Source organism: Phyllopteryx taeniolatus, chromosome 5 (assembly GCF_024500385.1).
Source record: "Phyllopteryx taeniolatus isolate TA_2022b chromosome 5, UOR_Ptae_1.2, whole genome shotgun sequence".
Lineage (NCBI taxonomy): Eukaryota > Metazoa > Chordata > Actinopteri > Syngnathiformes > Syngnathidae > Phyllopteryx > Phyllopteryx taeniolatus.
Genome location: NC_084506.1, coordinates 6,856,767 through 6,874,492, shown reverse-complemented (window position 1 = coordinate 6,874,492; position 17,726 = coordinate 6,856,767). Strand labels below are relative to the sequence as shown.

Here is a 17,726-nt window from a genome sequence, read left to right as displayed (position 1 = left end):
GCGCGTCCCCGACACATAAAGAGGAAAGAGACGAGCGCAGGGCTTTCATGTTGTGCATGTCCTCAGAGAAAGAGAAAGAAAGAAAGAAAAAGAAAGAAAAGAGGAAGAGGCGCATCGCGATCGGCGGACGCAGCCGGGAGCGACGGTGATGGATGCGCCGCTGTGAGGGAGGAAGCTCGCTCCGTTCCGCTCTCGGATCCCCGTTCGAGCCCCAGACATGGACGCGAGCCGCGCCGCGCTGCTGCACATCCTCTTGACGCTGCAACAAGGTCAGACGTGACTTCTCTTTTCAAAACAACAACAAACATCACAAAAGGTGAATGTGAAAAACCTCTCAAGAGAGTCTCTGGTCTATGAACAAGATTAAAAAAAAACAAAAAAACATTTTTAAAAAAGTCAAACATTTGCCAAGCCTTCATTTGAACATTTCCATCAGTTGCACACGATTCATTTGAATGTTTTCCGAGGAAAAGTGCAAAATGCAGCGAAGTCACTTTTCCACATTCGACTCACGTGCAACCCAAAATGCAGGATCTCTTTTTTTTTTTTTTTTTTTTCCAGGGCCGAGTGGTTCTGATCCAAATCGGCCGAGTGCATTCCTAAAAGTGGTCGCGCGCCGGTCGTTTCGAAAAAGTTCTGGTCCAAGGTGCTCAATTGTAAATTGGGTCTGATTGAAGTCGGTTCCGCTGGTTCTGGGGCAATTCTCAAAGCGGTTCGGGTCCGAAGGGTGGTCGGTTCTGGTGCTTTCTCAAATCGTTTTTCTGCTTCAAGTGGTTCTGATCCAGTTCTAACTGCTTCTGTGTGATTCATACAGTATATGAGACATATACTGCTCAGTTAGCTGCTGGAAGATCGGTCGTTCTTCGCAGAGGATCAAGAATATACAGTATGCGTGTGAGTATTGCGATACCGTCTGTCTACATGTGGTGCTGGACCATTTGTGTTGAAATTACCCGCTGCTTCGAGGGTTATAACGAGGGCTCGAGTGATCGGGATTTTTTGAGGCCGATGCCGATTCCGATATTTGGCAGGATAAAATTCCGATAATTGATTAATTAAAAAATATATATATATAAATCAAAAAAGAACTTATTATTTGGTCCCTTCAAATTTACAAGAAGAAAGATTGGAATTAGAGGCAGAACATTTGACTCTTTTACAATTCTCTCTCTCTCTTTTACAGAAGAAAAAAGATGCCAAAATCAGCAATTTTTTATTTTTTTTTTGCTGATTTTTCTGAATTTAAAAAAAATGTTTGTTGGTATGTCATTATATTTGCAGATTTGAAAAGTGGGCTTTACGCGATCAGGATTTTGGGGGCCATTCAGCGAGTTGAAAAACCGATAAGCGATCACGAGATGGAGGAATGTGTCGATTTAAATGACCTTTTCATTTACTATATATACCTGTGTACTTAATTTTGCTCCAAAAATTATATTCCATTCAATAATGCCATTTTCGTTTGTTGGCGTGCTGTGAGATTTTCCAATTGTAAAATATGTTCGTTGGCTCCATAAAGGTTGGAAATCACTGCTCAGTCGGAAAATAATGACAGAAATAATGGGTGCTAACTTACTGTAATTAAATGACTTTATTGTAATGAAATGACTTCACACACACCGAAACTTTAGAGCACGATTCGACAGAACGCCGGCGTGTTCGCTTGCAACCGTTCGCGCTAGCAGTAGCGTGCTAGGCTACGTAACGTTTTGTTGCTTGCCTCGTATTCAAAGTACGTGAACGTACCTCAAGCGAGAATTAAACGAACGTCGTCTCCTTTCCCGAGCACCGGTGACCACCAACACACGTTTTTTCCCCAATTTTGTCCGTATAAACACACGGCGCGATCCATTATTGTTGTCGTCGCCACGGTAACGCGAGTATCCGGTCGCATTTGAGTTGACAAGATGAAGCCCAGCGATCAGAAAAAAAAAACGGGAAAAAAAAGCGCTGGTATCGGAATCCGAGATTTTATTGCAGTAGTCTGACAGTGCAATCCCGAAAGAGCAAATTTGTTGTTGTCTGAAATACGTTTTTTCTGTCCCACGCCGCCGCCATGTTTTTGTTTTGAAATAACTTTATTGGTGGTCAGCTATTTACAGTATTTTGTCAAAAGACATGCAACGAGGCTAAAAATAAACTAGCTTTTGAATACAAATATACTGTACACGATGGCGACGCGGACTAAATGCCTTTTGCGGAGCCCATCAATGACGTCATTATGATATTAAAACCGATCGGCATAAAATGCGAATTATCGGCCGATACCGATCAAGCCGATAAAATCGATATAAAGTCTATTGAAAAGGGCTAATATCGGCCGATTATATCGATTCAATTCAATGGCAAAAAATTGCTCGAAGTCTCTATTTGATCGAATGTTGTGCTGGTGTATCACATACATAATCGTGTGTGTGTGTGTAAGCATAATCGTAAGGAGATTAAAATGTCTGCGCCGTGTAGACGTGTTGTCACACACCAAAACACGCACCAGGATGCTGTTTGAGTATGTGTGTGTGTGTGTGTGTGTGTGTGTATATTTATTTGTTTTCAGTGAAGCAAACATGTTTTTAGGTGGGAGGAAAATGTATTCATTTTACTGTTTTATTTGTATTTTTTAACAATCAATGAAGTAATCAATTATTACATGAGGTAAACGAATAAAAAAGAAAATAAATTTCAAGTATGCAAAAGATGATTCAAATAATAAAATGCAATTAAGCGGTTATTTAGGAAAATGGTAAATGTACTTTGTATGTAAAATCTTCATTTTATTGTATTATTTAAAACAAATGGAGATACATGAATGAAAAAATGCAAACTAAAAATACATGTAAATACGCAACATTTTTTCTCAAATAACAAAATTTTATTGACCAATCATTTAACAAATAAATTGGTAAATGAACTGTACATGTAAAATGTTTACTTTGCTTTAATGTGTTGTTTACAATAAATGGCGATACATGAATTAAATAACACAAACTAAAAGTGCACGTAAATATGTCACCATTTTTCTCAAATAATAAAAATCTTTTAATAAAATAAATTGGTGTTTGTAAAATCTTTACTTTGTTTAATTGTATGATTTACAAGAAATGGAGATTACATTCATTAAAAAATACAAACTAAAAAGACATGTAAATATGCAAAATATTCAAAATAATGCTGTAAAATAAATTGGTATGTGAAATGTTATTAATTTAATTTTGTATGAAATAATTGAACCCCCAAAATAGAATAAATGAAAAAAGTAAAATATTGAAGAGTTTATTTAAATATTAATAGTTCCGTTTCAGTTTTTAATTGTATTATTTAAAATTCGATTGTAATATTCAACACATAAATGAATAAAATGAATTTTAAAAAAAAGTAAGCTATTTTACTTTCTTATTCAAAATGAAAAAGTAACCCATTATTTAATGAATTAAATGGATTTAAGCAATGAATCAATATGTTTGAACCGAGCAATCTCAGGAAAACATCTAAATGATCCTCGGACATCTTGATCATGTAAAAGTCAAAGAATGTACTTTTCCCACCGTCGTGTCTGACCTGTCCGTCTGAATGGACTCATGAATATTGCCGCTTGAATGAGCATTTGGTTGTCTACTACGACGAAGCGGGGAGGAGGCGGTTTGGGTCTCAAATGCGCTCGGCTGCCGAACTCGCAGGACTAAGGCGGAACAGCCTGTCGGCAACATCCACCCGTTCATTCATCCCTTTTCCCGAACCGCTTTTCCTCACACGGGTCACTACACCCCAGCGATCTTCGGGCGAGAGGCGGGCTACGCCCTGAACCGGCCGCTGTCAGCGACATATTGAAAACAAAAAAAGAACGATGAGCGACTTCATTGTTGGACCGGTGAACATAGTTTGAAATTTGGAATTCTTTTTGGAATGAGGAGTTGAAATGTCCTTTATTTCCAATATCGTGCAGCCTCACATGTCGCTCAAGCCGGAGGGAGCTTCGGGATGTCGTTCAAGTCCACCACTGGGATCTGGGATGTGGCAGCCATTTTGCATTTACACAATAGCAGACAGCAAAATACGTAAATGCAAATGTTATATGTCGGATATGGATCAATATGAATGAATTTGTGCATGTGCGAAAATGATTGCACGTCTTTACCGTTATTACGATTGTATGACGAAGTAACGGCTCGAACAAATAGTTGTGATCATTTATGCACTGTTTATGTCTTTACCGTTGCGCAAGAAGTGTGCGAGTTGGTATTAAGGACGAGCTAGGACGTTTTGGGGCAACTGAAAGGCGAGGTGAGGGTGAAACCAATGGTTCGGTCTGAGCCGAGGACAATCGAAGCGCCTCGAGCCCGGATGATGTCACAGCGGAGAGCGGTTTAGTAACAGTAGCGGACTGAGGGCACAGGAGGGGGGGGTGCGAGAAAAAAAGGGAGTTCCACGCGGGGGATGGGGAGGGGGGGGGGGGGGGGGCAAGCAAGTAGGTTGGGTGGGGGTTATTTAAGCATGACGGCAGCCCCATTTGTCCCGAGGACGCCGTCACACAGACAAAAAACCAGAGTGTCACAGTGGCGGGAGGAGGCGAAATTTATTCGGGTTAGAGGCCTCGACGCGCAACAAATCCATTGGTTTACGTACGTTAACAAGCACATCTTTCTTTTTCTTTTTTTTCCCTTTTGACAGACTGACAGCTTGTGTTGGGCACAGCTGCTCACTTCCTGTCCAAGAGCCAACAATGACGACTTTGGAAATGTGTTTGGTCACAATTACAAGTGACCTTGTTGAAAGTGTCATTGTAGTGTAACTACTTCATTGACTTTCTCAGCGGCAGTCCACTGTAGCGGCTCCATGAGTTGCTCGTTGAAACATGAGAAAGATGTTGACACTATTTCCACATTTCAGTATTTTTATTCAGCTTGATCATTCTTATTATTATTTTTTTTTGCATTTGATGTTACTGTTGAAGACCCTGTCATGTGACTTCAGCACATTCTACGTTTGAAGATAATTGCTGGAAACGTGTGCAAAGACTGAGAACTATGTAGATATAGCATTAAACATTTCCCTTCTCCTGAATTTTGGGGGGCGTGGCTAAAACAGCGCCCGGTGAGGCACTTTTCGATCCGCCGCCACGATAGAAAAGCCAGAGCGCCTTTGTTCGCATCTCCGCTGCAGCCGCCTCTTGCAGTTACCTGGCGAGCTATGCCCGCACTCTGAAAATGTGTCTCCCTTTTGGATAATCCGCTGCCGTGGCGGCTTTAGAGCGCCTCGTTGTCAGCCGTTAGTGCACGCGTGTCACGGAGAGAAAAGCTGTTTGTTTGTTTGTTTGTTTTTCCCAAGTCTGACAGCCAACGCATGGACCGGGGCTTCGGCCAAACGTGGGCGTTTTAGAGCGCCTCGTTGTCGTGGGGTGGAAAGGCCCTGCGACCACCCAGCGGGGTATATTCAAACCAGCAAAGGCTAAATGCTAGACGAAGTAGCATCCATTTTCCAAGTTGCAGAAGTGCTATTTGATTGACAGCTGAGAGTTGAGTGGGGCGAGCCCCATTTTATATACAGGTCTTTGGCAATTTTTTTAAATCCAATTTGGGAGGGTCTTTAACAACATTCTCGTCGGTGGCGCGTCAAATTTACATGAAATATAAATATATATTAATATTAATGGACGTCAATTAAGCGCGGATTTTGACCGTCGGCGGTCCTTTCCCCCCCCACCAATAGCGTGGGTCCGCTGTATTTTCCCTTTTGCTTGCGTTTTAAAGAAATGCGTTAACGATTATAATGAATGTGAGCCAGCAAGAACGCTATTGGTTGTCACGGAAAAGTCATTTCAAGACGAATGCTTGCGGTAAGAAACTTGTGTCCTTCGTCATTCCTTCTCTTCTGCTTCTTTTCTTGCAGCTCCTCTTAAACGCTTGTTTTCTTTCCTCCTTTGACACCTCCTTCCGTCATTTCTCCCTCCTCGCACATTCAATTTGCCTTTTCAATTAGGTGTTAGCATTTAGCTAGCAGAAGCTAAGGCAATGTTATGTGGTTGTTGTAAATAGACAAGATGGAATTTTCTTTGTTTTATGTTTAGTTTGTCTCCAAAATGTCTCCCCTGTAAAGGATTCGTTTTTATTGGAAAATAGCCAACGTTTTTTATTCCTATGACATCGTAGGGTACGCATTGTCGTTATGTTTATTTCCATTATTATATAAAAAGTTGGGGAAAGTTGCAAAGTTAACAACATTTTTTTTCCCCTTAAAATGAAGTCTTTATTCTCGTTAGATTATGAATTTTTACCCTGGCAAAATCTGTCTTTGTTGTTGTTGTCGCATAAAAGATACATTTTTTTCTCTGAATATACGATTTTTTGGGATGATATTCCAACTTTTTTTTCTCAACAAAATGTGAACTTGTTCATGTTACATTGTGATTATACTGGGGGGGCACGGGTAATAGGTATGTTTAATTGGCGTTACAATTATGAGGAGGGTCCCTGGGGGAAAAAAAAAACGTCTCCCGGACCCCAAAGTTTGAGAACTCCTACATTAGTGTGTGTGGGGGGGTAATTGCAGGAGAGAACAAGTGCCGCCCCCCCCATGTAGAAGCTGGTGGAGAGTCATTGGAGTTGTCGTCCACTTTTCTTCCTTTTGAGTGAGTGTTGGCTCCTCCTTCCACCCGGGATGCTCCAAACACTCAATGGAACGACTCCACACATACAGGAAAGTGTGTGTGTGGGGGGGGGGGGGGGGGGATGCTGAGTGGCGAGCGTGGGGGCGCTGGAGACAGATGCGAGCCACACAAAAGGTCCGGGACCCCGTGGGCCGCAACATTTACGTTTTACAGTGGAGCCGCCGCGCTGATCCTCTTATGCGGATGGCCTTCTTTTGTGCGCGGCCACAATTGTGAGCTTCAATTGTCGCGACGACGACATCGGGTCACAACTCGGGGAAAACAGACGACGCAAAACGTTTTTGAAAACACGGGCGGCGCCGCGGAGGCCTTGTTGTTAGCGCGTCGGCATCGCAGTTCGGAGGTTCCGGGTTCGAGTCTGGGAATCTGCTCCTACATTCCAATGACTTGTTTTCATGTTAGCTTCATTCAAGATGAAGTAATTGTCTAAAGTGTGAGTAGCGGAAATGCTTGTGTCACGTTTTTGAAGGCAAGGCAAAAAGTGGAGGACCCAAGTGGCGGAGTCTCAACAACAACAACAAAAAAACATTTCATTCCAAAAAACAAAGGCCAACAAGGATCCTATTTTGCCTCTACATATCATTGCATTATTCATTGCAAAATGTCGGAAAATGTCAATAATAATGATAAGTAGGTACAAGAAAAATGTGTTGTTGTTTTTTTTCCCTGTGCCTCAAGCGAGTACAGGTTTAGTGGAAACCTGAGAAACAACTGGCCTAAAAGCACCACAAATGTCCTTGGCGGAGCTCATTAATCACCATAATGGCCTGGAAAAATGAGCTTTTAGATCCTTGTTAACGTATCTTTAAAAAAAAAAAAAAGACATGACAAAAGTGACGAGAGAGAGTCGGCCCTCGTCGGGGGACTCGATAACGAGGGAGCGCAAGTGTGTCAAGGTGAAAGAAGGACAAAGTGGCGGCAGATCCATCATTGGCTCATTTCAACGAGGTCGCGCTTCCCCAAGGTGCCGTCGCTAAATGTTGCCGTGGTAAAGAGTCGTGCGATGGACGCCTGCTGCCTGTCGGGAGGGGGGGAAGGAAAACTATTAGCAGCTCCCTATATATATATTATTCCATAAGGATGCCAATTCCGATAACCCATTAATCTGCCAACACAGAGAAAACGTTTGTTTGAATGCCATCATCTTCCTCCTATGTTATAATGTGTTAATGTGTAAAAAAAAAAAAAAAAAAAAAAAAAGGGTGAAAAATTTGCTGATCTTCGCGACTAATGTCGGCCGATTAAATCGGCCAGCCGATTAATCGGTTGGCCCTATTGCTGAAATAACCGTCTTTTTGGACAAAATGAAAACATCCTTCTGTCCTTCCTTCCTACATCCCTCCTTCCTTCCATCCTTCGGTCTGTCCTACCTTCTTTGCATCCTTACTGACATTCTCCCTTCCTTGTTTTTCCTTCCTTTGCCCTTTACGTGAACTGGCGATCAGTCCAATGTTTGTCTGTTTAGTATGTCTTCAGTCAAAGACATTTGATTGACAGTAACTGAGGAGACGGGGCAACTAATTTGTGCCAGCTGAAGAGGGGCGTGTCTGTTCTTGATTGACAGCAGTTTATACGGTATATACTAGAGATTTCCCTGGTGAGAACGCGAGCAATATTTCGGTCTCCTGGGTTCCGGAGTCGACTGAACGGTCTCGGCGAAGTCCCCGCCAGTGAGACAGGGGTCCCGATACGGCGGCGTAACAACTTCTGGAGCTCGGAGCTCGGAACGTTGACGTCAAGAGACGTGAGGCGACAAATTTATTGTCTCAGATTTTGTTCGCTGATTAGGACAATTTTGATGTGCTGAATCCAAATATCACATTGGTTTTGCGCAATTAGGTCAACTTTTTGAACTATGGCCAAATGGTTTAATTATATTTAATGTTATTATTATCATAATTTCACAAAAATGTAACTGATTTAGGAAGAAAATCAGATGGGAAAAAAACTAACTTAGCATAAAAACCTGACCTACAGTAGGTGAAATCCGTGAAGTGTCGACCACATAATTTTGGGGATTATTTATACATATTTTAAAGCAAGATGAACCTCCCCAGACTCTTATTAATGTTCCTTACACTCCTACTAACCTCTACCATACTCTCATAAACACTTTCTATACTCTTAAACACCTTTTAAACACTTAAACATATAGTAATGCACAGTAGTACTCGACACTGTGTACATGTTGTTCCTTGTAATATATGTTTTAATGATTTTTTAATGACTTTTTTTTCCAGTTTTAATGTTTTAGGAAGTGCTTATGTTTCTCACAAACACGTAAACTCCGACCTAAAGGCCTATACAATGGATCCCCGCATAGTTGCAATGCTTCTTGGGGAACCTTGCAGAACCCCTCATTTATTCGTTTTTTAACCTGATCTCCCGCTTATTCGTTTTTTTTTTCAGCTGTTGATGAACATATGCCTAAAGGCACTGACCGTAATTTCTCGCGTATAATGCGAATTCCCCCCCCCCCCCCCCAAGAAAATTTGTGCTAGCTAGCTAGCTAACTAACTACAACCCCCCAAGTCAATGATGCGCATTATACATAGGTATAGGGGAAAATGAAAACAACTTTCCCATTTTATAAATGTATGCCGCCATCTAGTGGTTATGAAAAGGCTGTACACTTTCATTCCAAAATGCCACTGCCACCTAGAAGTTATGAGTAAAGTGTACACTTTAATTATAATATGTCACCGCCACCTAGAGGTTACACTTTCACTCCAATATGACAGGGGTACGTATGACTGCATATATGTACAGTTGTGCTCTTACGTTTACATACCCCGGCAGAATTTGTGAAATATTGTTTTTTTTTAAATACGACTGATGACTGAACATCAACCATCATTAATTTATTCATGGTTATGTGTTCTTTGATGATAATGTTTTTCTGAAACGCTTGACAGTTTAATTTGAATCTCGTTAAAATAAAATTAAATGTGTTTCGCCTGGCCCTTCATGTTTTCTTTCAAGAATTGTACCCATCTTACAAATTCTGCCTGGGTAATCAAACATATGAGCACAACTGTGTGTTTACTCATTTACTAAATAAAAGTAGGGCTGTGAATTTCAAAGTAAGAGCAAGTAAATAAAAATAAAGTATTACGTGTTCGAATAAAGTGCTTAACTTCAGAATAATTCTTTGAAAAAAACCTAACAAAATACAGATAATACTTTGTTTTGATCATATGGGTAGAAGTCAAATCATGCATTGTAAAAATGCATTATACATCGGTAGAATGGTTTTCCAGAATTTTGAGGTCAACTTTGGGGGTGCGTATTATACATGGGTGTGCATTATACACCAGAAATTACGGTAAATGAAGCGTTGGAGTTTGTCCATCCATTTTCAACACCACTTATCCCGGTTAGGGTCGCGGGGCGCCGGAGCCTTTCCCAGCTGACTTTGGCCGACAGGCGGACTACACCCCGAACCGGTCGCCAGTCAGTCGCAGGGCACATATAGACACGGACGACCGTTCGCACTCACATCCACACCGTCACTGAGTGGGAACTGAACCCACGCTGCCGAGTGTACCTACTACACCATCAGTGACCGTTGGTGTTTGTATCATTTGAAATTTTGAGGCTAATATATTCCCGTTTTTTGTAATTTTAGTCTGTTTCTTAAATGCATTTAAGACGTCTTTTACTTTTCTGTACTTTGTTTTTTTCTTTTGCTCTTTGTTTTGAAATGCTTTTAATCTCGTGAAGCACATTGAGTTCCTTTGTGCGTATGAAATGCGCACTAGAAATAAATTCAATTTGGCTTGAAATATTGTTGAATTTGCCTTGCCTTGCAAATGAATATCGGCTCCAAATATCAGTTATCGGCCTCCTTGACTACTAACAACCAGTATATGTATCGGCCCTGGAAAAAGAAAATAACGATTTATGTCTACTATCTGTGTGTTTTAAAAATGAAACGTGGCCAGCCTTCCAGTAAAGAGTGCGAAGGCACCTTTTGACAAGCAACGACTTCAGTTTTTGAACGTGTTTATGTGACAACAGCCTCGGACAAGTAATGACAACGATGTCCAGTAAAGGTGAAGAAGCTCCACAAACTTCAACATCATCGAGTTGATCCCTCTCCTGTTTTTTTCCTGTACGGAGAAGACATTCCTGGTGAAATCCTCCTCGGGCCTCCTTTTTAGGGCGGCCGCAGCGCTGGGCTTCATGTCCATTTATAGAGAAGAGACGAGGGCGTCTGATCGATGGGTGGCAGCTTTACGGCGGCACTGGATTTTTACGCTCCTCCGGCGGACTTTTGAATGCCGTCCGAGGTCTTGCGCTGTGTAAAAAAGCAGCGGCGGTGAATCACGAGCTGGCGCATGTTGGGTTGGCAGAGGGTGTTTTGGCTGCGGGAGGAGTTGTAAACCGTCTAGTCAGCTTTGTTTACGGGTTACGTATTGATCAGAGACGCCTAGGGCAGGAAAGCAGCGGTGTTTGTAGGGTTGGCATGCGCTGCGGTGAAGCTGCACACATTTGTTCATATCGGACGTGGGAGTACGTCTCAAGGCTTCAACTTCAACTGAAGTCCCAAGTTGCTGCGGCAACAACCGAGCAAGTCGAGTCTCCACTTCAAGTTGTGCGTTCGTAAGGAACAAATGTGTTAAGCATACGCTCAGCTGCAAACATTGACGTATGAGCGTGTCGGAGAGCAGCTAATGACACGGAACCACACGGCGGCAGTACATTACAATGGTCATCCGTTGCGTTACTGGGTGAAAATGTGGTTTGAACTTACAGTGGGGTGGGCAGCCGTGGCTCTTTTCGTAGAGCGGGTAGTCCGCTGATCCGAGGAACAAAGGTTCAAATCCCAGCTCCGACTGTCTGCTGTCAAAGTGTCCTTGGGCAAGACACTGAACCCTGAATTGCTCCCGGCGGGCATGGCGGCAGCTGAATGTGGGGGGGGAAAAAGCACTTTGGGCAACGATGGTACACAACAGAGGAACCGCCTCGACTCAGTTGGATTGACTTGATTTGCTTCCTAACTTGGCACGTGCTTGAAACTTAAGACTTGAGATTTGCTTCTGACCAAAACTCTGCCGCCAGAGTTTTCCCCCCGCCTCAACCTCGACCCTCACGCCCCTTCAATGGCAAGACATCAAGTCAATTTTGTTCCATCGACATTGCTTTGATAGCACCTTCGTCCAAGCAGCTTTTTGTAAACAAATGACAAACTTTGATTTGGATTGTCTCTGATGGGTGTTTTGAATTTGACTTTTCCTATGCCAGTGGGCCTGGCAGCGCCTTGCATGGCAGCAGCCGCCCATTCGGCGTATGAATGTGTGAACGTTCACGTGTGACGTGTAGCTAAAGCGCTATATAGGTGCAGTCCATTAACCATCTACAGTACATCCTGTTTCTGTTCCACTGCCATGGCCTTGACTTGACTCTAAGCCATTACGTTAAGCAGCTTTTTGTAAACAAAGGAGCAACTTTGATTGAGATTGTATGTGAATACCAGCACTGCTTTTATCTACGTCATGTTTTGCCTCAACTGGCGATGTTTGGATAGCGTCCTCACCCCGTATATACTGAGCAGCCTTTTGTAAATAAATGAATCTTTCAACTTCCCGTTTGTTGAATTTATACCTCCCGCTCGCAACATATCAAGTAGCTTTTTGTAAACAAAGGACTTTGATTCGGTTTGTCCGTGATGTTTGTGTTCAATTTTAGTACTGCTTTTATTTTGCTAGGTTCCTATTTCCTGCTTTTGTTTTGTTTTGTTGCAATGGGCTTGACAGCAACATTTTCATTTGTACCTTGGGGGCTGGCGTGATGCGTTTGAGTCCGTCTGTCTGTGATGATTGACAAGGAGCACTGAGCAAACATGTACACTTCCATGTTAGCATCTCACACTAGCCACTGAATTGTTTATCTTCCTTTTGCTTGTCCTGTGCGACCAGAATTAGGTGTTTTCCATGTGAATCTTGTGGTTTTACATGACATCGGTGATAAAGAAGCGGGATGTAAATCCACTTTCTTTAGGCCAGACCCGAGATTGGGGGGGGGGGGGCTGGTACACACTGAGTGAAAGAGTGTAATGGATTCCACAGAGTTTGGCTCGGCGACCGTGCAGCCGGTCCGTGGAGGTCCCGCCGCCCCCCTGCTGCCGTCGCTGGCTGAATAAGAGGATTAGCCCACTCCCAGGCCACGTCCCCTTACAACCTCGCCAATTCTAATGTTGTCAGCGTAGCGAGGGGTCTGTAGAGCCCAGTGACATCACAGATGAAGTCCTGGCGCATTACGTGTCCAGACCACTCAAGGACAGTGGTGCCTTTAGATACGAATGCCGTATGGTGGCAGTGAACTGAACTCAGGGTCCATTAAACATTCTGCCCGAGTAACTTGCTGGAAACTTGAACGTGAAAACTTGACAATTACTTGTGACTTGACTGATTCCCACCTCTGTTAAAAGGAGGGCACACGCGGAGTAGTACAACCGGATCGTTTGGGAACTGGAGAGGAAGCAGACAACTTGGAGTCGACTGAAAGCTTCCACGGGACAGCAGCTCGCAATCATCATTAAATAAAAGAGTCACGGCGGCCTGCTGTGTGTCGCTGCGGCTCTCTGTTCATGTAAATACGAGGATCAAACAATCAAACCAGAGAGTTCCCATCTTTTACAAGGCCGGTCCGCCCCTCTGGAGACCACCTAGTGTCGGAGTGATCCTGCTGAGGAAGTCATAAGTCTCAAGTCTTCAAAGTTTCAAGGAAATCCTAAGGTACTGTGACAAAAACCAAGCAAGTCGAGTTGAGTCTCCACTAAATTTCGAGCAAATTGAGGCAAGTCATTACTTGAGTTAAGCAAGTCATAAGTCAAGTCCTCACAGTCTCTTCATGGGTACAATATTGATCATTGATCATTGATCAGACGCTTAAAGCCTGGATCAGACTACAAGACAAATTTGGTCTTTCACGATTGCACTACGTCGGACTACTGCCATCCAATCTTGTCGTATCTCGGTCAGACACCGGCAACACCGTATCCCGTCTTTTACGATCACTGGGCTTTACCTGGTCAAGTCAAAAACTGTTGCAGAGGTGGGACGGGAAAATGTGTCGCCGGTCAATGTGACTGGATACACCCGTTACCATGGGGACGAAAACAACAATGTATTGTGTGGGGGGGGAAAACAAAATGAGGAAAAAAGTGTGGGAGTCAGCACCATTTCAACAACAAAGGACGCAAACACACATTTCGGTCTTGGTGGACTAGATTCTAGAACAGTGGTGGTACAGAATCTCTGTTTGTGTGGTGTTCACACAGACACCCACACACGCAAACAAGATTTGAAAAATCCTTCTCTGTGGACCAGGCCGAACCGGAAACTTAATTTGCTGATCACTGACTGGATCAGAAGTGCTTCTGGCAGTCCACTGCTGTGTAAACTGTATAGATACATTTGAATCCCCCCATCAGTTATTGTCAGGACTCTTTGGGTCCCTCGATTGGTGCTACACTGTATACATCCTGATAATTATTGCCACCAGGTGGTCCTCAACCTCCAAAGTTGACTTGTGGGCTATTTACACAAGACCTTTTCAACAGGAAACCATGTAGTTTTCACCGTTTGTTTGTACGTGACAACAGCATTTTGGAGCCGGGGAATAATATTTCAAAAATAATAATATCTAAAAACTATGGTGTTCAGAAATATGTGAAACTTATAATGATGATGGAGGACCCAAGAAATTGGGGGGATAAATCCAGAGGACAAACAATTTGTGTGCATGTTTCTAATAGTTATTTGCGAAATGACATCACCAACTAGTGGCCTGGCATGTACATTACACTCATGTTAACTTGGTTGTTGCCATGCAAACAAACCTGTTCAATGGCGAAGTGAATACCGCAACCAAAGCGTGGTGGCTTCCTGCCGGCCTTTATTGTTTCTTTTATTGCTTCTTTCTGCAGGGATCCTAATCCTTCTCTCTGTATGGGCACCCAATGCATCATGGGAAAGCAGCGGGCGGTGATTCGTGACCTCAACTTGGTTGCATTTGGTGCTTGGTCAGTTTTCTTCAAAAGAAACCCTTAGAAAGTTCTCTGCTGACTTTGGATTTGCCTCGGTTGCGGACCATCAAGAACTTTAATCTCAGCATTTTTAGCAGGATTAAAGATCCAAACAGCATCATATTTGCCTATTTTTGTCTTCTTCCTATCCTAGAAGTGACCAATCGACACGCAGCGTGTGGAGCGCCACCCATTTCGATACCACGCCGCTTGTACTTGGTACCCTGATGAAAGGTCGCAAAATGTGCCACAGACCTTCGGTTTTATACAAGAACCTGAGCGCCTTCGTTCGCATCGGTGGTTTTCTGGCACAATTGCGACTTGTAGTTAGTTAGCTAGCTAGCTAGCACAAAATGCATCTTTCATTGGATAGTCTGCTGCCATTACTTTTTCACACAGGGCCAGGTAGCTTTGAACCCCCCCCCCCCCCCCTTAATAAATAAAATCACCATTTAAAAACAGCATTTTATGTTAACTGGGGTTATTTTTGTAATTTAATCTTCGATTGTGACTTTCCTTTTCTTAAACAGCAGCGTTTTGAAACAGTAATCCCTGCCTTCGTCACGTGTCGGCGAGATTAGTGTCGTGCTCGCTATTTTGGAGTCAGCCCCGTACGTCTCCACTTGGCTCAATATGCTGCCGCTCGCCTCTTAACCGGAACACGTAAGAGGGAGCACATGACTTCTATTCTGGCCTCCCTCTGCTAGCTGCCTGTCCACTTTATGGTTTACTTTAAGATTTTGATATTTGTCTTCAAATTTCTTGGGAAATTAAACTACCAAGTAGAGTAGGAATTTTTTTTTTTTTTTTCTGGTGAAACATCTCTTTTGTTTTTTTTTTTTTTTTTTGTTTGGTAGGTTCAGTGCTTATATTGTCCCAGAGCACAATATTCTTTGGGTTTTAAAAGGTCAGTACAAATGCTCTAAAACGTCTGGCAGGGAATGAGTTAATGTGGTTTGTTGGGTCCGGGTTAAACACACAAATATAAATAAAAATAAATATAATTACTTTGACGTTGATTAGTTTGTTTGTTTTCTTGAACGTACCATTATTTTTGCTTGCTTCCCACACTTTGTGTCACATTCACTGGATTTCCAATTGACGGTAATTCAAGCATCATCTTCAGAGGTCCTTCTAAGGTTGTGTGTGTGACTTTGTGTCTTCCAGTCGGAGGTTACACTTACAGGAACCAGCGCAAGTTCACCGAGGACATCGACTGGTCGTACGCGGGTAAGGAATCTCAGCGTGACCCACTTTGTTACTTTGCGGACGCTCGTCTGGAAATTAAACACGACTGCGATACCCCGCCGATGGCAACGCGACAGCAGTCAAATGCGAACATGCAATTACAATAGTCAAAACAACTTTTGATTTCAACTGCAGCTGTTGTGAAAGTAAATAAATTGCGTTGAGAGTTGAGCAGTCGCTTTCTTGAAGAAGACTCGCGAGAGAAAAAGTGGCTCAATATGGTGCCCGAATCCCTGTTGTCAACTAGCGCCTCTCTGGTCGCTGCCATGTTGTTAGTGTAAGTAAGCAACATCAGCTGAGATGCGCTTTCAACTATGGAAGCCCCCCCCCCCCCTTAAAAAAAATCAAATAAATAAATAAAATAATCCTGACAAATAAACTAAAATTACTTGATAAAATCATCGAATAGTTCAGTTGCACTTTCAGTGGATGCAAACGTAACAGGCTCATTTCAGCACCATTTCTGTTTCCTCCATCGACGTATAAGCAGATGATCGAAAAACAAATGCGGCCTCCCTGCGTGCTCCTAATTTGCTCAAACTGGATCTGGTCCAAGCCGCCAATGACCGGGGCACGCCGCGCACGTGTGTGCGCGTGTGTGAGAAGAGCGATACGTGTGATGCGCGCGCTCCGTTGACCTGCTAAACAACATCCGTCCTGACCCAGAAGCCGCGCTTGAGTCGATCGTGCTCGTGAGGACGGAGCCGCAACCAATCGCGGTCGTTTCCGCAGGGTCACGTGACCGCCGGTGCACCTGCTGACGAAGATAATTACTAGCGCCGACAGCGGTCCATCGCCAGGAACATCTGGCAAACTCTTTTAATGACTTTACGAGCCCAGGAAAATACTTAACTCGTCACCTGGAATGTGTGCTGTAGTTCAACGCTAACAAAAAAAACTCAAGCCATTGTCTCAACTCTCAAATGCTGTGGGCATGACCGCTGAATGCGCTGAAACCACACGCCACTCATCTCTCAGCTGTCAATCAAATCGCTCTTCTACGACCTGGAAAAATAGATGCTAGTTTCTCTACCGTCTTTCTTATGCCTTCACATAAATACACGTATGAGCCGCCAAATTATGTCCGCTGGAATCACCGCAGTCTTTTCGACGCTGAATGTGCACACACTCATGGCTGGCTGACAACGAGGCGCTCTAAAGCGGCCCCGCCAGCGGACTATCACAGGAAAGATGATGTTTTGGGGTGTAGTCGTCGTAGGAGGCTCATTGCACCTTGGAATTGCACTGGATACCCCAAGGTCTTATTTAGTGGAGGAGGGGCGGACTCCAAAGTACATCGAGTGGCGCTGTTTTAGCCATGCCAAAAAGAAATGATGAAAACCACGGCCTCACGAAGCTAATAGACGGAAATGAATCGGCATGCAAATTTAACATCCAGACTTTCACAGCTCCCGCAGAGCGAGGGAAGAGGCGGAGTTTTAGTTCAAGCGTTCAAGAGCGTTAATAGATTTGTACTCAAGCTATTTTCAACACTTTCAATTTGTTAATAAATCGTAGAAATAACAGACGACATGTGAGCTGATCAATAGTATCCATTTGTGATCCAGCAGCCCGCGACCAGCGTGAGGAGAAGCAGTAAAGAAAATGGATGGATGGATGGATGGATGGATGTTATAGGTCCTATTAATGGTGCAATGATTTATCTTGGTCTCATGTTTTACGCTACATCACAAAAACCAGGCCTGCTGACAGGGGTGTGTAGACTTTTTTTTATCCACTGTATGTGCTCTAAGTGAGAGGTCCAATACGATTTACCTCATGGAG

General features: G+C 43.3%; 1 protein-coding gene across 9 annotated transcripts in view; it reads left to right on the top strand.

Annotated features, from left to right (window-relative positions):
* Positions 1-17,726, top strand: part of ptprz1a (protein tyrosine phosphatase receptor type Z1a) — a 50,768-nt gene continuing 33,042 nt past the window's right edge. For 5 of the 9 annotated variants that reach the window (XM_061772491.1, XM_061772488.1, XM_061772490.1 and 2 more), the window contains exons 1-2: positions 4-269; positions 15,861-15,923. In XM_061772491.1, coding sequence (XP_061628475.1) covers positions 218-269; positions 15,861-15,923 — 115 coding nt within the window. In that variant the 5' untranslated portion in view covers positions 4-217. Of the gene's footprint in view, positions 270-15,860; positions 15,924-17,726 lie in introns of all 9 variants that reach the window. The other 4 variants (XM_061772494.1, XM_061772492.1, XM_061772493.1 and 1 more) reach the window with 3 other exon arrangements.